Source organism: Capsicum annuum, chromosome 1, assembly GCF_002878395.1.
Source record: "Capsicum annuum cultivar UCD-10X-F1 chromosome 1, UCD10Xv1.1, whole genome shotgun sequence".
Classification (NCBI taxonomy): domain Eukaryota; kingdom Viridiplantae; phylum Streptophyta; class Magnoliopsida; order Solanales; family Solanaceae; genus Capsicum; species Capsicum annuum.
Window position 1 is genome coordinate 41,355,758 of NC_061111.1, and position 21,868 is coordinate 41,377,625.

At 37.5% G+C, this 21,868-nt stretch overlaps 1 protein-coding gene across 1 annotated transcript; it reads left to right on the forward strand.

Moving 5' to 3' along the window:
- Positions 1 to 881: 881 nt before the first annotated feature.
- On the forward strand, positions 882 to 21,652 carry LOC107872386 (calcium-dependent lipid-binding protein). The gene is made up of 12 exons (XM_016719120.2): positions 882 to 1,355; positions 1,468 to 1,608; positions 3,032 to 3,133; positions 3,925 to 3,975; positions 16,533 to 16,653; positions 17,619 to 17,740; positions 17,848 to 17,946; positions 18,920 to 19,000; positions 19,082 to 19,167; positions 19,961 to 20,186; positions 20,311 to 20,475; positions 21,179 to 21,652. The coding sequence occupies exons 2-12, from the start codon at positions 1,504 to 1,506 to the stop codon at positions 21,527 to 21,529; spliced, it is 1,509 nt and encodes a 502-aa protein (XP_016574606.1). The 5' UTR covers positions 882 to 1,355; positions 1,468 to 1,503; the 3' UTR covers positions 21,530 to 21,652.
- The last annotated feature ends 216 nt before the right edge of the window (positions 21,653 to 21,868 follow it).

Below are 21,868 nucleotides of genomic sequence, written 5' to 3' on the forward strand. Positions count from 1 at the left end.
GTTCTAATTTCTTATAATATGAAATTTACTTTAAACAATTTTTAATACTTAGTTGTGGTAGGTCAATGTTGAAGGGGAATTTTTAATACTTAGTTGTGGTAGGTCAATGGTGAATAGAAGTTCACCTTAGGGAGTGGTCACGGTTCGAATCCCCATTTCATTATTTTTTGTTATAAATTTGGTAATAAGCAATCTGAAGAAATGAAGATAAAGCGAAAATGTTGTGCTGTTCCCAGGAATCAATCCCTGGTCGCGTGAATAGAAGTGTTGACTTCAATCAGTGCGTCAAGGTGCATTACCTGTCAACTATGGGTGCACTATTATATATATTCTAATTTCTTAAGGTATATACACATATATACGCACAATTTTTTTCGACGTTAACGGGTGCATGTGCATTCCCCACCGATACATATGGGTCCGCTCCTGTATCAAAGAACTATGACTCGGTTGCTTTTCGTATTGCGTTGTATTATCCGACGGAAAAATGCTTACAATTTGCTTTACATTAGATAGTTGAATGAGATATACGAGTTTGAGTTTTTTGATTAAGGAGCTAATCTTGCGTCGTACATTAAAAAAAAATTAGCCTATTATTTTCTCTTATATAAGTGTTATGTCTGAAAGATAAGACGCTCAAAAAACTTTTGTATCATTATCACGTATATATTTTAGGAATAAAATATTTTGACCCAAAGCATAAATAAACCAATCAAGAATGCATGTGTATATGCAAAAATTCGTAAATGAGAAACTGAATACCGAAGAGAAAGCTACTTCTAAAAAATAGTAGATCAAAATTGTCTACCAAGTGGTCAGCGCAAATCAGCAAATTACGACTCAAATTAATATTAACATTACTTTTGTTGTGTAAATATATTGTCACTATTTTTTTTGGTCCGTCTAAATATTCCTCACTCCAAGTGGTAGGGATATATACCACTAGCACTGAAGTTTCAAAAGAAAAATGAAGCTTCCAATCATTCAGGAACACCTATATGGATAAGTATATCAAGCATTAAATTTGGTGACCCAAATCCCAATATTATAGGGGTTATGTCTGCAAAAACCCAAAAGTTTTGCTACAGTTAGAAACGGACAAAACAAGAAAATCAAAAGCCAAGACTTAAATCTGAAAATTCATTGTAGAGAGAGACAAAGAAATGAAACAAGAAAGACTATAGTAAATTTAACGTTTAAATCCTTAATTAAATAAGTTTGATACTGTATCTTTTTCTTCTTTAAACTTCAAAGATTTATGTGGAGGAAAGGAATGCCAAGCAAGGCCATTTTGGTGGACACCCACTTTTGAAAAGAAAGTTTCAGCCTTGGTGCACACCCAGATATTTTTTGAGGTGGGGTTTGCTTGTTTTGGAATATTTTTGTCGATTCTTGAACTTGGTAGTTAAGTTTATCTACTTTGGGTTTTGCTGTTAAAGTTTCTGTTTTTGGTATTTTCTTGTTTAGGGAAATTGGTTTGAAGTGATCTGAATTGAAGTAGAAATGGGGTTGATTTCTGGGATGCTTTTGGGGATTGTCTGTGGGATCGGTTTAATGGCTGCTTTGAAACGTATGATGAGGTACAGGAGCAACAAGCGAATTGCTAAGGTATTCTTCTCATACTCCTGATTTTTATGTTTTTGAAGTTTGCTAAGGTGTTTTTTTTCTTGAGCGAGGGTATATTGGAAACAGCCTCTCTATCTCGGAGGTAGGGGCAAGGTATGCGTACGCTCTACCTTCTCCTGACCCCATTTTGTGGGGCTACGCTGGGTAGGTTGTTGTTGTACCCTTCAATTCTAAGCAATGCCTCAATCCCATCTTTTCAGCAAACTATTCTAGGGTTGGCTGTTTGAATCCTTAGTATCCTCTCTGTCTGGATCAATTTCATTCCATTACTTAATAGTTTACCTTGGGTTAGGGTAGAGGGTAAGTTAGGTAGTTGAGGGTTATGTCGCTAAGCTTTTCATGCTAGTAGTCATAGTATTACTCTAGGAGTTTCTTGTTATTCCCTTTCTGTTACTATTTACTGTTTCTAGTACTTCGATTATCGTACTATTTTGTCCCTCATACATTTAGCATAAACCGCTGAAAACTTGAAAGTCTGTCCATTCTGAGTGGGCAGAGCCCGGCCCCTATCTTTAATCTTAAGTAAAGTGTTGGGACTGTTCCATTTTTACCATGCATTGTCATACTTTCTTTAGGATTTTGTCTTAGCTTCTCCACTTCCGCTGTTTCTTCTTTCAAACTGTTGTGTATTGTTTTTACTTGAACCGAGGTTCTATCGAAACCTCCCCAAATCCCACTTGTGGGATTAAACTGGCTATGTTCTTGTTGTATTCAATAGTATGCCTTTTAAGTCACATTTTTAGGGTTCTTGTAACATTGGCATCTCTAAATTTTCTGTCAAATAGTGGACTTATGGTAAATATCAACTCAAGAGTGGAAATTTTTCTTTGAGGTTCTCTTTGACTATTTATATATTATTATCAAGATGAAGTTTTTGTTGTCAGATTGTTTCTATTTGCCCTGTAGTGTACTCCATCGCAATTTATGAGTGAGGTAGTTAGTGTTTGTTACAACCCTTATTTTTTACCAGAAGAGCATGCAAAAGTTTACATTGGAAAGCACACTGAAAATGGTGATAATTTTGTGATTCTGTTAGGCGACTAAGTTGAAGTTTCTACTGATGATAGGTTTGTTAGTGCATTACTCTAGAACATGTATAGCTATATGCTTCATAGTGGATTGTTTGTTAGTTTCTGCTATTGATGCGGATAGAGTGTTTCACAGTTGCTGCTTAAGTGGTAGTACTATTTGGCTGCTTGATGCTCAACTTTGCTCAGGTGAGGTGGTAGCAGATATAGCTCACTGTCATACTTGCTAAGTAGCATAAAAACTTGGCACTGCTGTTGCTTTAATGCTACTGCCAAGATTTACATCATGCTTGCAAACAACGTTCAAACTTCTGATATGCATTCACATTCTGAAGGACTGGCATTCATTTCCTCGTTATATTTTACATCTTTTACAGGCAGTAGATGTAAAATTAATGGGCTGCCTCAGCAGGGATGATCTAAAGAAAGTTTGTGGCGATAACTTTCCTGAATGGATATCATTTCCCGTTTATGAACAGGTGGTGAATGGCTTTACTTATCTCAGTTTTCCCCCTTTATTGCGTTGACTCTTGTTCTTACGACACAGTTCATTATTTTCCCTTTTTATTGCACCGACTCTTGTACTTGTGACACTTGGCTCATTTACTTTGCAATGGGGTACTCAAGCTGAATTGTTCACTGAAATTTGAATAATTTTTTAACACCTTCTGAAAAAGAGCTCAAGAATTAGTGCTGTTATATTTCCAACAGAAATTTTTTCTTATCTTTGAAGAGATGCTGAAGTTAATCAATGTATGCATATTGTTGAACTGGCCTTAATAGCTTATGCATTTCAAGAAATTGTTGCAAAACTTGACCTGTTAACCCCTTGGCTTCGTTATGATAGGAACAAAGAGTCACATAATTCCTTCTTGAAACTTATAGGCAACTTTCTTCACTGTGCTCTAGTTACAACAAATGTTTTTTTTCTTGAGAAATGAAGTCAGTGAAGATCAGTTTTACTTTTGGAATCATTTTTTCAAAAAAATGGTTTTTTCTTCTGGAATCTAGTGAAGTAGAATCAAGAATACAGTGATGGAACACGAGGAAAAATTAAGTAGATGAGCTGTTTTGTCTCAGGTGTTAGTGATTGGAAAAGAGTGTTTATAAACAGTAACATCCATATCTTATCAATGTCAGTTGTGAATCTTAGAGGCTACGCATTTATGGTGTTTCCACAAACTTTTTTTCCACACAATTTAAAGAAATAAACTGATAATAGTGATCATATCAATGTTAATTTGTCTTGTTTTATATGTCACGGGCGCAGGTCAAATGGTTGAACAAACAATTGAGCAAATTGTGGCCCTTCATTGCCGAAGTAAGCTTTTTACTCGTCTTTAGCTATCCTGAGCAATTTTCGTTTCGTAGACCAGTTTTAATGTTACATAGTACAATCAAACTTCTTTTGTTTTGGTAATTGATCGAAACTTGGTGGAAAATGAACCCACCCCTCTACCATTCTCCACTTATTAAATACGTGTAATTTAAAACATGGATTTAAAGTTTTAAACTGGATTCTTTTGTCAGTATTGCGTAGTTATGCATCATTCGTTTGTCACTTTGAAAAATTATGCTCCGATCAATAAACGATGTCAGAGTTAAACAACATTGCAATTTTTTATTTGGCAAATGTAGATAAATTTGTGCTATTTCTTTTTCTTCTAATATTTCAAGACTTATATTGTATTATTACCAAAATCAAGAATTAGCTCTAATAATCAGTGCCAGCGTATAAATATTAGTATAAATTATTAGAAATTCTTACTATAAAATACGATCATGAGTTTTATCCTATTATGAAAAGCTGAAAAGTATGCCCATAAAATTATGTTGGCTTTACAAAATAAGGGTGCTTTATTTTAATAGTAATTTTGTCATTTTAGGTGCTCTATCGGTTATTGCTAGTACACTATTCTTATTACACCGTTCTATCCCGTATAAAATAATACATAACTACTAAATTATATATGCATTAATTATGCAAGAAATGCAAATGGTAACTGAATATTGTATTTGTTAAGTAGAATTTTGTGCTGGAATAATTTTCTCTTATATGAGAAACCAAAATCCCGATTTTGTTCTAAAAAATAAATACTATTATTCAATGATCGAAAGGCAAGACATGTGGTGTGGGGCATAAGATCCTTGATTTTTTAAAACTTTCTATTTTATAAATAAAAAGAAATCATAAAAGCTTCGAATTGTGAAAGTACATCCGAAATTCTAGAAAATTAAAATAATTTAAAAGTAATTGTAAATTTGAACATAAGCATCTATGCATACTACTAAAAGTAAAAAAAAATGAAATCTTTTTTATTATTGAGAAATCCTCGAGAGCCTATTAGCACATGGTTCGAAACTCGTGTACCTCTACCTAGACGTGGTAACTGAATGTTGTATTAGTTAAGTAGAATTTTGCGATGGAATAATTTTCTCTTATACGAGAAACCAAAATCCCGATTTTGTTCTAAAAAATAAATATTATTCAATAATCAAAAGGCAAGACATGAGGTGTGGGGCCTAAGATCCTTGATTTTTTAAAATTTTCTATTTTATAGATAAAAGAAATCACAAAAGCTTCGAATTGTGAAAGTACATTCGAAATTCTAGAAAACTAAAATAATTTATAAGTTATTGTAAATTTGAACATAAGCATCTATGCATACTACTAAAAGTTAAAAAAAAAAATCTTCTTTATTATTGAGAAATCCTCGAGAGCCTATTAGCACATGGTTCGAAACTCGTGTACCTCTACCTATCTCCACTTAAATATTCCTCCATACCATTTTATGCAACAAAGTTTGATTGGACACAAAGTTTAAAAATAAAAGAAAGACGTTTGACACTTGTAATTTAAAACAAACTATAAACATTTGTGTGGCTAGAAGTCATCGTATTAAGGGTAAACGTAAAAGTTAAAGTTAAATTGTGTCTAAATATAAAAATGTGTCCTTTCTTTTTTCTTGATAAACGTGGTGTCCAGGCCAGCTTGGGCTCACCTCTACTAATAGGTAACTCTGTCCACCAAGACTAGAACAGATGAGAAGAATCCACCTAGTGTTGTCTCTTTTGGGAATTGAACCTGAGACCTTATAATGCTCAACCCAACTTTATTCAACCACTAGGCCACACCCTTGTGTGTAAAATTTGTCCTTTCTCTAACAAACTAAAAAGAAAGTTTGTCACATAAAATTGGATAAAAGGAGTACCAGGCTTCTTGTTTGCCACAGGGTCAAACTCCTGACATGCGGCTAACCTACATATCAGGTGTTGCTCTCTTACTATTGAGTTGAAGCCCTAGTGCATACAAAACTATAGAACTTCACAAGACACAAATTAAGTACAATGTCTTACCAACTTGAGCAGGAAAATCATCATAATTTATGAAAAAAATGTGAAAAAAATGTTATCAAGCTATACATCTCCTATGTTATTCATTTTGGTAATGAAAGCTTTGAGCAAGATGATGGACAGAGCAGTCAGCGGAGGTCTGCTGAAGGGCTTTGATACTTCAATTAGAGGGCAGAGTAACGTGACCGTTACACATTTATTGTTTGCAGATGATACTTTGGTCTTTTGTGATACGGATGCATTCCAGTTAGATTTCTTGAGACACATCCTTATATGGTTTCAGGTGTGTCAAGCTTAAAGATCAATTTTAGTAAATGTGAAGTCACACCGATGGGAGCAGTAGATAATATTGAGGAGATTGAGTGGATAATTCAGATTGGCTGGAATGTGAACATCTATTGCTTCCAAGAAACCAAGCTAGAGGGGGACATCTCAGGGTTAGTAAACAAATTTGGGGTGGTAGATGGATCAAATATGAGCATTTGGAGGCTAGTGGAACAAGAGAGGGTATCCTGATGATGTGGGATAATTGAATAAGGAAGGGGGAGGTAGTAGAAATTGTGCATACACTCTAACATGCAAATTTGAAGCTAAACTTCAAAGGTACTCTTGTCATATTATTGGGGTTTATGCCCCAAGTCTGCTACATTGAGAGAAGATTAGTATGGGAGGAAATTGGTGCTGTCAGAGGTCTTTTCCAAGGGCCATGGGTTGTGCGTGGAGACTACAATATCTGTAGGTTTGTTTCTGAATAAAGAAATTGTGTTCGAAGAACTAAAGGGATGAGGGAATTTGCAGATTTTATTGAAGACATGTGTCTAATTGATATTCAAATGGTGAACACTACTTTCACTTGGTACAAAGGAGACAAACATGATGCAACATCCAAGATTGATAGAATACTGATTTCAGAAGAGTGAATGGAAGTTTCAGCATTTTAAAACTAATCCCACTACAGAGGATTATTTCAGATCATGTCCCTATTGCTTTACAAGGCGGAACTTGGAAATAGAAGTTATTTCAAATTTGAAAACTGGTGGCAGGACACTAAGGGTTTCAATGATAGGATCAGAGATTGGTGGAATAATTTCTATTTTTGGGGAAGATCGGACTTTGTTTTGGCTTGCGAAAGCACTGAAGAATAAACTCCAGGAGTGTAGAGAAGATCAAGAAAATTTAGGCCTACCGAGGAAAATCCTATTAGGGAAACTGGCAGATTTTGAAGCAGTTAGTAAAAACAGAACCCTCACGGAAGAAGAGTCCACAAGAAAAAGAGCCGTGCTACTGGAATTTGAGAATTTGTTAAAAAGAGAAGAAATTGCCTGGAGACAAAGATCAAGAGCTCTTTGGTTGAAAAGAAGATAGGAATTCTAAGTATTTCCACGAAACTTCGAATGCACACGAGATACAATAATATTGATCAACTGGAGGTTCAAGGTGAGATCACCCAAGGTGCAACCAGAATTGAAAAAGAGATAGTTGAATTCTACCAAAAGTTGTACACAGAAACATCACACTAGAGACCTGCTAGCAATTTCCCAAATTGCCTAGTGCTCTCACCGGAGGAGAAAGAGAGTTTACAAGGAAGATTTGAAGAAGAGGAAGTGTTGAGACGTCTTAAACTATGTGCAAGGGACAAAGCTCCCAGACCAGATGGCTTCACCATGGGCTTTTTCATAAAATGTTGGGAGATTGTTAAACATGATATAATGATGGCTTTTCAATTTTTATGAACAAGAAATGTTTTAGAAAAGCTTCAATGCTACATTTATTGCTTTTATCCCCAAGAAGAAAGGTGCAATTGAGTTGAGGGACTTCAGGCCCATCTACCCGATAGGAAGCATCTATAAATATTTTCCAAAGTCCTAACTGAAAGGTTGAAAGGCGTGATGGGAAAGCTAGTTGACTCACAACAAATGACCTTTATTAAAGGTAGGCAAATTCTGGATGCAGTCCTTGTATCAAATGAAGCAGTAGTCTCAAAACTGAAGCAGAAAAAGGTAGAAATATCATGCAAGCTAGATGTTGAAAAAGCATACGATCATGTAAGCTGGGAATATCTTTTGGGAGTGTTGGAGAAAATGGGATTTTGGAAGAGGTGGATTCGATGGATAAAATTTTGCATATCATTAGTGAGCTTCTCAATGCTAATCAATGGTGCGCCAACAGATTATTTTAGAGCACAAAGAGGCCTTAGTCAGGGGGATCTGCTTTCCCCTTTCATACTTTTGTTAGCTATGGAGGGTCTTAACAACATGATTCAACAAATTGAGTTAACTCTGGGACTCAATGGTGACCATTGATGAAATCCCACTTACCTGGAGATGGAAACCTTTGTGAAATTTTTGAATTTGGAGTTTGAAGTTGAAGAAACGTAATTTTGCCTTGGGAGAAGAAAATTGCCTCTTTCTCTATTTTCTTTATAGCTTAATTTTGAGTTAATGGGAATTTGGGGCCTTTTTGCCTTATAATTCAGCCTTTTTGCCTTATATTTCAGCCTTAGGATAACTTAAACGACATATTTTGGTAGAAGAGTGGGAAAAGACCAAGCAACCCCTAATAAAATGTTTTAAAATTGCCAGAAATTTTTGTCATATGACTTGGTTGACAGCCCGCATCAAACACACATAGCTGGCTAAGAAGGTTTGATGTGGCTAGAGAAGGAAGAGAAAGTTTGGAGGTGACTCGTTTGCAATATGCAGATGACAAGCTCATCTCTTTTATGGAAAAAGAACAACTCAAATAACTGAGGTTGATGTTAATTCTGTTTGAAGGGATCAAAACAGAACAACTCAAATATCTGAGGTTGATGTTAATTCTGTTTGAAGGGATCTTTGGGCTTCATATTAATTGGAGGAAGAGCTTTCTTTATCCCATTAATGAAGCGTCTTAATATGGAGGATCTAAGCACAGTCCTAGGTGGTCAGGTTGGGGCTCTTCCAACCACATAACTTGGTATGCCTTTTGGGTGCCAAATCTAATCCAAAGAAATATGAAACTCTGTTATTGAGAAGTGTGAGAAGAAATTGGCCAGATGGAAGGGGCAATGCTTGTCATTGAGAGGCAGAATAACTCTAATCAACTCAGTCTTAGATGTCATGCCAACATGATGTCTTTGTTCGCTATTCCAACAGGGGTCACAAATTGGACAAAATTAGAAGAAAGTTCTTATAGCAGAGGGAGAAGGAAAAGAGAGGCTATAACTTAATAAAGTGGAAAGATGTGATAGTGGAGAAAAGATTTGGAGGTCTTGGAATTATAAACTTACAGAACCACAGTAAAACGTTCAGGATGAAATGATTGTGGAAATATGTCAGTGACAAACAGTTGTGGGGGAAAGTAATTGAAGCTAAGTACGAGGAGGAAGATAGATAGATGACAACAACAACAACAACAACAAACCCAGTGTATTTCCACCAAGTGGGGTCTGGGAAGGGTAAAATGTACGTAGTCCATACCGCTACCTCCGAAGAAGTAGAGAGACTGTTTCCGATAAACCCCCGGCTCAAGATAAAGAATAGTTAGCAAGATCAAAGTAATACATGAAAACAGGATTGGTGGCATAACCGAAATAAGAAATAAGGACTAATAAAAATAAAAATACGAGACACACGAAAATAAGAGTAATATGAAAATAAGAAATAAGAAAAGGACACCCACCTAGTAATAGTATACACTAGCAGCTCCTACCAATGGACACAGTCCTAGGGTTACTAACCCGGCTACGCAAGAGCTCCCTAACTACAAGATACAACCCACCCTCGCACTAGCCTTCTACTCTTATCCACGACCTCCACACCTTCCTATCTAGGGTCATGTCCTCAGTCAGCTGTAACAGCTCCATGTCATGTCTAATCATCTCTCTCTAGTATTTCTTCGGCCTACCTTTACTCCTCCTGAAACCATCCAAAGCTAGCCTCTCACACCTACGAACTGGGGCATCCGTGCCCCTCCTCATCACATGCCCAAACCATTTTAGCCTTCTCTCCCGCATCTTGTCTTCCACCGACGCCACTCCCACCTTCACCCGGATAATCTCATTCCTAACTCTATCCCCTTTAGTAAGTTCATACATCCAACGCAACATTCTCATTTTCGCTACCTTCAATTTTTGAATGTGGGAGTTCTTGACTAGTCAACACTCCACACTATAAAACATGACCGGACGCAGGGGCGGATCTACGGTAGCGGGTGTGGGTTCCCGGGAACCCACAACCGCTACCGTAAGACATATAATTAAATGAGAAATATTGTTAAAAGGTATAAATATTTAAATGTGGGAACCCATAATTAAACTAATGGATAGCTCAGTGGTCAGAGGGAACCCATATGTATTTCCGGCGCTCTAATGTTGGTTCAAATCCCCTTGGATGCGTTTTTTCCTTTATCCTTTTTTCAGCTAATTTTTAGAAGACTTTTCAGCCTATGCTTTTAAATCTTTAGAAGGCTTTTCAGCCTATGCTTTTAAATAGGTAAAATTTTTCTTTTTTTACTCTTTTTAGCCCATATTTTTAGATGGTCAACCTATTTTTTTAAAAAAGTACATTCAAAGCTTTTTATTAGGAACCCACAAGTTTAAAATCCTGGATCCGCCTCTGGCCGGATGGACTGCCACTCTGTAGAACTTACCTTTAAGCTTTAAGGGCACCTTTTTATCACACAACACTCCCGAAGTGAGCCTCCACTTCATCCAACCCGCTCCAATACGTTTAGAGACATCCTCATTAATCTCGCCATTTCCTTGAATCATATACCCGAGATACTTAAAACTATCCCTCTTACAAACATCCTGGGAATCCAACCTCACCACCACCCCGTCCTCCTGCTTCAAGTCACTAAACTTGCATTTCATATACTCCATCTTGGACCTACTCAACCTGAACCCCTTAGCTTTAAGAGTTTGCCTCCAAACCTTCAATTTATCATTCACACCCCCCGCGTCTCATCAATCAGCACTACATCATCTGCAAATAACATACACCAAGACACCTTATCTTGAATACTTCGCTTCAACACGTCCATCACCAGCGCAAACAGAAACGGACTGAGAGTCGATCCCTGATGCAACCCGATCTCGATCGAAAAATGTTCTGAGTCTCCCCCGCCGTCCTCACCCGAGTCTTTCCTCCCTCGTACATATCCTTAATAGCTCTGATGTATGCCTCCGGGACCCCTCTCACCTCTAAGCATCTCCAAAGCACCTCCCTAGGGACTTTTTCATACGCCTTCTCCAAGTCGATGAACACCATGTGTAAATCCCTCTTCCTATCCCTATACTGCTTCACCAATCTCCTCACCAGGTGGATTGCCTCTGTCGTCGAGCGAACCAGGCATAAATCCAAATAGGTTCTCTGAAACGGACACGCCTCTCAATCTCCGCTCAACCACCCTCTCCCAAATCTTCATAGTGCGACTCAACAGCTTAATACCCCTATAGTTATTGCAACTCTGAATGTCAACCTTGTTCTTATATAACGGAATCTTCGTACTCCATCTCCAAGCCTTAGACATATTCACAGACTTGAAAATGCCGTTAAACAGATTAGTCAACCACCTTAAACCTGCTCCACCAATATGAAAGATAGATGGATGACAAAGGAAGTAAATACTCCATATGGTGTGAACCTGTGGAGATCCATCAGATCTCTATAGACTGAGTTCAAGAATAGCAACAAGGTGAAAGTAAAGAATGGAGAAAAGACAAGTTTCTAGAGAGATATTGGGATGAGGTGGGCGTCTTGGAAAGTCTATATCCAGATATTCACTGTTTAATGTCACACCAATAGAGGATCATTGCAGGAATTTGGACATCGAAAGGGTGGGAAGTTAACTTCCGAAGACAAGTAAATGACCGGAAAATATCAAGAGTTGCAGATTTCTTCAACACTAGTGGCAGTTTAATGGAACACAAGAAGAGGAGGATAAGCTTTGGTTGCAGGGAAGTGACAAGGGAACCTTCAAGGTTGGTAAAACATATAGGAAGTTGAACAATTGCAACTAACAAATTGTCAATTGGCCGTGGAAAATATCTAGAAGGTTATTATTCCTTACAAGGTAGCTTGTTTTACTTGGCTCCTATCTAAGGAAGCAGTAATCTGATGAAGAGGGGGTTAAGTGTATGTCCTAAATGTGTATTTTGTGGAGAGCAGGATGAAACGGTTAATCGCCTATTCCTTCACTACAAGACTACTGAAAATTTTTCCTGGTCTATGTCTAGTAGGGTTACGGAGGCTATTCAAAGTTGGGAAGAAGCTAGGATGCAGACAAAGAGTAGAAGATGGAGAATTATACCAGTCAACATATGGTGAACAATCTAGAAGGAGAGGAATGCTAGGGTTTTTGAGAATGTAGAGAATAGTACAGAACATATCAAGTTGAACTGTATCTTGAAACTGTGTTTTTGGTGTAACCAGATTTGGTCTAATGATCCTGTATCTATTCTTGAAACTGTGTTTTTGGTGTAACCAGATTTGGTCTAATGATCCTGTATCTATTCTTGACGTGTTAGATTCATTATAGACATAGGATGATAGGTTGTGGACCTCCCTTGTAAATACGGCTCTACTACAACCCATGCACTATTTTGGTACATAAATATATACAAAGTATCGATTTCAAAAAAAAAAAAGACGAGATTGCGCAAGTGTTAAATTGCAAAGTGGGTAGTCTACCTACTACATATCTTGGACTGCCTTTCGGAGCTTCTAATAAAGATCTTGCAGTGTGGAATGCGGTGGTTGAGAGAGTCAAGAAGGGCTAGCTGGATGGCAAAAGAGGCACCTGTCGAAACGGGGAAAGGAAGTTTTGATCAAGAGCACCCTTCTAGTATTCCTACATATTTCATGTCACTTTTGCAGTGTGGAATGCGGTGGTTGAGAGAGTCAAGACGGGCTAGGAGGATGGCAAAAGAGGCACCTGTCGAAACTGGGAAAGGAAGTTTTGATCAAGAGCACCCTTTCTAGTATTCCTACATATTTCATGTCACTTTTGCAGGCCTGGGAAAAGTGATTGAAACATTGGGGGGACTTCAACGTAACTTCTTATGGGACTCAGCAGTCAACGAAAGACACTAAAAAGTTTCATTTTGTGAATTGGAGAGTTCTCACATCTCCAAAGGAATAGGGAGGGCTTGGAGTGAAAGGTCTCCAGGTTTACAACAAAACTTTGTTAGGAAAGTGTATCTGGAGATTTGGGAAGGAGGAAAATGCTTTTTGGAGAGAGGTGGTAGTGGATAAATATGGTATAATGGATGGTGGATGGAGGACTAGAAACATTGTAACTCCATTCGGGTGTGGTTTTGTGGAGTGGTATCATGAAGGGGATAGTTTTTGTCACACAAGTGGTGTAGGGAGGTCGAGTTGAAGGAACCTTTTTCTAGTTTATACCACATTTCTTGTCAGAGAGAGATGACAGTCCAACAAATTTATAGGTCTCATGAAGGTGCAATTCACCGGGATTTAAGATTCAGAAGGAACCTTTATGATGGGGAGATGAAAGTGTTTCACAATCTGTTAGAGCTTTTATATGGGCTAGAAACATCAAACAACTTGTTAGATGCATGGAGGTGGCAGGAGAGTGGTGACGACTTATTCACTGTTAGCTCTTTTTATATGAGGTTGCTAATGAGAGAGGAAGGTACTTTTACTCATGACTTCATTTGGATACCTGAAGCAAAAAGGAAGGTTTGTTTCGTTGTATGGTTGACGGCAAGGGGTGTGATATTAACAACGGAGAATCTGAGAAAGAAGAAAATCACTTATGTCAGTTGGTGCTTCATGTGTAAAAGTACCAGCGAAAGTGTCGATCATTTTCTTCTGCATTGTAAGGTGGATAGTCAATTATGGAGGGTGACCCTAAATTTGTTTAGGACAAAATGGGTCATGCGGGGCACAGTGGAGGAGGCTTTGCAAAGTTGGACTCTCAAAAAAGGGAAGGAAAGCACGAGAACATGGAGCGTTTCCCCCTTGGTAGTCATGTGGGTCATTTGGAAAGAGAGGAATAAGAGGGCTTTTGAAGGGGTAAAACTTGATTTCGTAAAGTTAAAGAGTAGTGTTTTGTACCTAGTTTGCTTTCGGTGTACTTGCGAGGTCCCAATTTGTATAGAAGATTGGACCTCTTTTGTTGAGAACCATATTTTGGTGTAGGTTCTCTTCTTTTGGCATATTTATACGGGGTTCTCCCGCAAATGCTAAGAAAATTGTTTACCCTATCATTAAAAAAAACCCGTACCTCTCAGTAAGTAATAAATCAAGAAAGTTCTTTGATACCACTTCTCAAAAAAGTTTCCTTTTGTCGAAATTTTGCTTTTGGTGCATTCAAATTTCATATAAATTTAAAACGACTGAAGTATGACTAGCATTCTGCTTTTTCTGACAAGTAATTAAATCAAGAAACAATTATTAGTACTACAGTTCATCTCTACAAGGAGTAATGCTTGAAGAGTATTAGTTGGATGTATTTGCTCGTGAACACTTAGTAGTCAAACAAAAAGGGTTCATCACCTGTTAATACAAAAGGATAACATTGTTATCAGACGTAAGTGGACTTCTTTTATATTTGGTGAGAGAAAAAGATACTGCGGGGTGAGCCTGCCTTTGAACGTCAGTTACTATTATTAGAGTCGATAACTATTAGCATAGAATATTATACCTATAGTCCTTTACCATGATCTTGGACTTACAGATTTGGCCCCACCAATTAAAGATTACTTATATTTTAATATTTGGAATTCTCAAAGAGCAAAGGTTTTTCCTGATTAAGGAATAAGCTTAGATAATCAAGAATAACTTATATTTTAATATTTGGAATTCTCAAAGAGCAAAGGTTTTTCCTGATTAAGGAATAAGCTTAGATAATCAGGAAAAAACCTTAGAAGGTAGAACCCTTGTGATCTGAACTAAACCCAAAGGCTAGGTCCCTTCCCAGTTTGAACTTTATGTTCCAAGAATAGTAGCATTTAATTTTAACCGGCAAGAGAAAACCCAGTTTAAAAAAGACCTGCTCCTCGAGACGAAGCACAAGTGGCGACTTGAAGACCAACTCTCTATTTGTGATAAAATGTATCGATGAGGTTTACCTTTAAAAGGTTCTCAACCGGAGAATATAGAGAATCCGGACCCAATTTAGAGTTGCAAATGCACAATGTCATATTTTAGATTGAAAAAGAGTAAGAGGAATTTAAGTTTAGCTTAGTAATTATGATGATGAAGGCTAATTAAAAAATCATTTTAGGAAGTTCTGTTATTCCCTTCGTTTCGTTTCTTTCTATCTTATTTTGACGAGGCACGAAATTTAAGAATGTAAAAAAGATTTTTGAATCTTGTGATCTTAAATTAAATATATGTATACTAGATGCCAAAATTACCCTTTCAATCTTGTAGTCTTAAATATGCCACATCATTTTTACAAGGAAATGTCATTTAGGGTAAATGGGAATGTTGGAATTAAAAACTAAAGGTGACATTCTTTTTTAAAGAGACATAAGGAGTATTCTTCTTCTTGCGTAGTGAAACCTAAATTAGAAAATTTTGTACAAAATTCGCACAAAAACTGTTTGATGAGCCTCAGTCATGGATTTTCAATGTAATGACCAAACTGTCTCTTTAAGTGATCTTCAAACCTTCTGTCCTTTTAAGCATTGTTCCCAAAAGTGAAGTTATTTCTTAGTGTTCTAAATTTCAATTAGAAACTGAACTTATTAATATAATCCTGTTAAGTATCCCACATCGGAAAAGAGATGGGTAATTGATCTCCTTAGATGGACTTGGGCAATCCTCCCCTCATTAGCTAGCTTTTGAGGTTGAGTTAGGCCCAAAATCCATTCTTTACAAATAACAAGCACCAGACACATCTCAGATTACATAGTTCATAAGGAATTAACGTTTCTTGGATGTACATAGACTTCTTACCAAGCTATAGGAATTTCCTTTTGAAGCACCCAAGGGTGTGACCTAGTGGTTCAATGAAGTGGGGTTGAGTACCATGAGGTCTCAGGTTCAATTTCCAACAGAGACAAACACTAGGTGATTTCTTCCCATCTGTTCTAGCCTTGGTAGACAGAGTTACCTGGTACCTGTTGCTGGTGGAAAGTATCCTGTGGAATTAGTCGAGATGGGCGCAAACTGGCCCAGACACCACTGTTATCAAAAATAAATAATAAAGATTTGCCTTTTGAAGATTCTCCAATGCTTTGAAGCTGCTTTGTCAGAAACAATTCTGTCTTGAAGTTAAAATTCAGTAGGAAGATTGGTTTAGAGCACAATGGAGACTGATGACTTTTTCCCCAAAAATTTAATAAGATGGAACTTTTGCTTTCCACCTTTCTCAAAAAAATGGAATTTGGTTTATACTGTTAATATCTCATCTTGCATGATAGTTGTTCCGCACAAAGAATAGTACACTTAAGGTCATTCTTTTTCTATGGTTTCATATTGATGGAAAAATATCTTCAGTTGCATTGTTGTGTGTGAACCATGTTTCTATATTGTCGAGCCAAGATCCAATCTCTGATATGTCACTATGCAGGCAGGAGAGGCTATTATAAAAGAATCAGTTGAACCTCTATTAGAAGATTATCGACCTCCTGGAATTACTTCATTGAAGTTCAGCAAATTATCATTGGGCACTGTGGCACCTAAAATTGAAGGTAGCAACATCAAAATATTATCCATCTAAAAGTAATTTATAATTCATTTCAATTAAGTTAATTATATTGCGTAGTTGTATAACTGCTGATCAGCAAAAAGAGTTGTAAATTAGAACCCATGCTATCCAGCTCCTTTTCAGTCAAGCTGCATTTGGAAAGAAAAAGGCAGTTTGCCTGGTAGGAGTTGCCACGCTGCTACTAGTTCTCCTCATTGTGCTAATCTTCTAGTCCTGAGATTCATATGAATCTTCATATCTATTAACTTGAATTAAGCTCTGGTTCTAAATCTTCTTCAGTTCATCAATGATCCAATATTCATGCAAAAAGGTTTTACTTGAACTAAGCCATAAAGGATTGAGGTTGCACATGATAGTCGTCATGGTCATTTGAGCTTTCTTGCTGGTGTCAGTATTGTGATTGTTTAAGAAGACAAATTCAGTTTGCGCTCATGTTCTGTTTGTTGTCTGAAAAGTCGCTGAAATCGTTATTTCTTATTAGTCCTATAATATTGTGACCGCCTATTTAATTTTTCCTTAAAATAAGTGTATGCATGAAAAGATAAGACTTTCCGCTGGGTGCGCTGAAAATCTAACTAGTTGCATTTTTGCTAATATTGGTGTTATTGGATTGATGTCTTTGCAAAGTTTGATCTCTTTTTTAGGGTATGCTTCTGCTGCTTATATTGAAAATTGAAGTGAAAAGAGTGGGACCAAGTTTCCTTTTTTTCTTTTGTAACTTCAAAACTTCTGTATCATATGTCTAAGAAAATCTTCTGGGTAATATTTGCTTGATGCTGCAGTTGATGGCAAGAAAGAATCTGCCAAGAGCTTATCTTATCATGGTTATTGTTACCTTCCTGGCAATATTGTTGATAAATTGGTGGTCGTTGTATGTTTGAGATTCTTTAAGAGAGTGTCCATGGCGTCACACAACTTTTTGCCATGTTTAATACTTAATTGATGCAGGTATTCGTGTTCAGAGTCTTAAAAAAGGTCAAATCACTATGGATATCGACTTCCGATGGGGTGGTGATCCCAATATTGTCTTAGGTGTTGAAGCTGCAGTGGTTGCTTCTATACCCATTCAGGTGTGCGCCTAAATAGTTTCACCAGTCTATTTTGCTTGGAAAATCAATGTTGACTACTTGGTTAGTTAGGAAGAGATGTGCACTGACCATTGCCAATTCGGTTGCAGTTGAAAAATCTTCAAGTTTTCACTGTTATTCGTGTTATCTTCCAACTAACTGAGGAAATCCCTTGCATCTCGGCTGTTGTTGTAGCATTGCTTTCTGAGGTATAGCTAAGTTCTATATGTCGATTTGCTTTCGTGTATTCTTTTGTTTCATTTCTCCTATGTGTTGCTGCCATCTCCAATATTTTAGCTGCCTTTGCCTTTTGTTTTCTCAAGGCAGACTAGTATGACTTGTTTGTCAAACTTGATTCATGGATAACCTGCTTCCAATAAATCATACCAGTACAAGTCATTAAACTCCGCCTTATAACTGAGAATTTTAATTTAGCCCTTTGTTAAATGAAAAATCACATACAGGCTTGTAATGAGGATGAACCATGATTTTGATTGAGTTGAAATTCTAGTGCGAGATTCTAGGTCAAACACTTTGTTCAGATATAAGTTTAAGATTAGTCTGCTAACAGAAAGCTAGACCATGGGAAACAACTACGGCTACTCCTGCATGAATGTGTTTGACTGGTGGATTCAATATTCTTCAAAAAAAGAAAAAAAAGGAGGTGCTGGGTAAAAGTATTTCTTTCCTTTTCCATTGAAGATGCACACAATACTAAAAGTACCGTAACAATCAGACAGCTATGAAATACATTTTTTAACCTAAGCCAGGGTAATGTTCTACTTTGGGAAACCATTTGTTAGATCATTTTCTGTTGTTTGGGTGGCTATAAAAGTAGGTGGCACATGGATGATAAGGGAATGCCTTGGTTCCAGGGTCACATGAACATGCAAAATCTTCAGTGGTATCAGGAGCATTTGAGTGTAGTCATGCATGATAAGTCTTCTAGGTGCAAACTTATCTTGGTTTAGCTCGACATTCTTGGCCGATATAGTTTTAATCCCTTCTTTTTTTGTTTCCCATTATTTTGATGCTCCTCCCATTATATCTGATGTGCTACATAGTTTTCTTTTATTCAATGTTATTTTACGATCACTATTCTGGCCTAATTAGATTATTGATCTGAAGATGCTTATGTCCTGAATGATGTTATAATGAGTGATTCTGTTTTTGTTCAATCAGCCAAAACCTAGAATTGACTATGTCTTGAAGGCGATCGGTGGAAGTTTAACAGCTCTTCCTGGACTTTCAGATATGATTGACGTAAGTATTAACATCTTCTCTAGCAGTAATCTTTCTTATTTCTTCCGTTTTTATGACAATGCTGTTGTTTCTCATTGAAAGGACACTGTAAATACAATAGTGACAGATATGCTGGAATGGCCGCACAGAATTGTTGTTCAAATTGGTGGCATACCTGTGGATACTAGGTATCTTCATTGCTACAGATATTTTCGTGACCAAGCACTTCACTTATCAGTTTCTTATCTTTTTAATCCCCGTAATGTGCTAATAGGAAAGTAGTTTTGGATTACTTCAGCTTGCCATTAATATTCTTTGGGAAAAAAAAAGAAACCAGGATTGCATCTACTTAAGGAATGACCTGCTTGAAATCAATTCATACTGCTTCCCCATGTCAATGTGAATTCAGGTGTTTGAGACTTATGAGGAAACAAAGATCAAGTGGATTTTGGTAATTGAACATGGAAGCTCTATGGTTTGTGATCCAGTCAAATATGCATATCTAAAATATTTAGACTGTTTTAGGTAAAAGGTCTTGCAGTGGCTTATGTTCGAGTACAATTGTGTCAGTGTGTACCTATTTCCTATTTCGGACTTATAAATGCTTGCTATTTACTTGGGTTTTACTCTTATCAAGGTGTTTCACATGTTGCAATGTATGTATTTGCTTCTTCATTTTGCGTACTGCTCAGCGGTAAGCTTGCTTACCGTGGTGTGCCAGGGTCGGGGGTTCGAAACGCCCCTCCAGCGAAGCTGGGGTGAGGGCGCGTAGGTCAGGCCCGGAGTGGTCCCCCCCCCTCCCCGACAGCTACGGAGTAGGTATGAACCGGGTCGTCCCCCCATTTTGCGTACTGCTGTTATTTTAAGCTCTAAATCAAGCGCACTAGCTCATTGTCATGTCTGCATATATAATAGTAGATCTTTATCTTCTCTTCATGCTTATTATTCATCATTTTGTAACCAGAATTTCCCTCCATGCAGTGATTTGGAACTTAAACCACAAGGGAAGCTCATAGTAACTGTAGTCAGGGCTAATGGCTTAAAGAACCACGAAATGATAGGAAAATCCGATCCATATGCTGTTGTACACATACGCCCACTTTTCAAGGTTAAGACAAAAACCATTGACAACAACCTAAATCCTGTTTGGGATCAGACGTTTGAGTTAATTGCAGAAGACAAGGAGACCCAATCCCTCATCCTCGAGGTTTGATTGCAATTACTTTCACATTTATTGCTGTGCTCTTCTCTGTCTTGAATATCAACTGATGCTTTACAGACTGTTTTAAGTGGATTTGTGTGATGGCTGAGCTTCTCATCATTTTGAGCAGGTCTTTGATAAAGACATTGGGCAAGACGAGCGAATGGGCGTTGCAAAGTTGCCTCTGAATGAGCTAGTAGCTGACGCTGCCAAAGAAATAGAATTGAGATTACTGCCAAAACTTGATATGACGCAAGTCAAAGATAAGAAGGATCGTGGAACTATCACTGTAAAGGTACGGGAGTGATTCAGATTTGTTTGTTGAGATTTCATTGTTGCTATGCCACTCTACTGATTAATCAACCAAACCTGAATCCTGAACTAGTTGGGCTAGATTACATGCATCCTATTTATCACTATTTTACAGCATTCTTAATGGTTTGGTTGTTTTTCTATCTACTGCAACCGTAATCTTTTTCTGGGTTTGGAACCGACTATGTTGTGTTTAGCTGCAGACAGGCCGAGTTGTTGGCTTGTTGCCTAAGCTGCTAACCATTCATTCATTGTACTGTGGGAGATCTTCTTTACTATTAGCATCTCTTTTAACCACCAGGAGATAGGATGATGGTCTGGGCAATGTGGTGATTTTTAAAGCTTATTCATTACGGTGCAGTAGATAGAAAAACAACCAAACCTGAATCCTGAACTAGTTGGGCTAGATTACATGCATCCTATTTATCACTATTTTACAGCATTCTTAATGGTTTGGTTGTTTTTCTATCTACTGCAACCGTAATCTTTTTCTGGGTTTGGAACCGACTATGTTGTGTTTAGCTGCAGACAGGCCGAGTTGTTGGCTTGTTGCCTAAGCTGCTAACCATTCATTCATTGTACTGTGGGAGATCTTCTTTACTATTAGCATCTCTTTTAACCACCAGGAGATAGGATGATGGTCTGGGCAATGTGGTGATTTTTAAAGCTTATTCATTACGGTGCAGGTGTTGTATCATGAGTTCAACAAGGAAGAGCAGTTAGCTGCTATGGAGGCAGAGAAGGTGATCCTAGAAGAAAGGAAGAAGCTGAAAGCAGAAGGGGTGATCGGGAGCACAATGGATGCGGTTGGTTCAGGTGTCGGTATGGTAGGAAGTGGCATTGGGGCAGGCGTGGGGCTCGTTGGAAGTGGCTTTGGAGCTGTTGGCAGTGGCCTAAGCAAAGCTGGTAAATTTATGGGAAGGACATTCACTGGCAGCAGCAGTTCAAAGAAGAATGGTTCCTCTACTCCAGTCAACTCAGTTCAAGAAAATGGTGGTGCAAAGCCACTCAAGACTGTTCTTGCAAATACTGATTAGTTATGTGAACAATAACTCAGCCCTTTTTCATTTTTTAAATTTTAATGTGACAATTTGCTGTTTGAATAATGGAATTAAGTTTGGTGTTGATAGAGTGGTGATAAAATATGCCAATTTGTGAAATTGTTTTATGGTGTTGGATTATCAGTACATCTTAAGTTAATTAGTAGTATTTTTCATACAATTATGTAGTATTTTTCTTTTGTACATTATTCTCACCATACAACTACATGCCCAGTGTATTTTCATAAAGTGGAGTCTGGGGTAAAGCGTACGCCGTTCATACAACTACCTCAGATGAAGTAGAGAGGTTGTTTCTGATAGATCCCGACTCAGGAT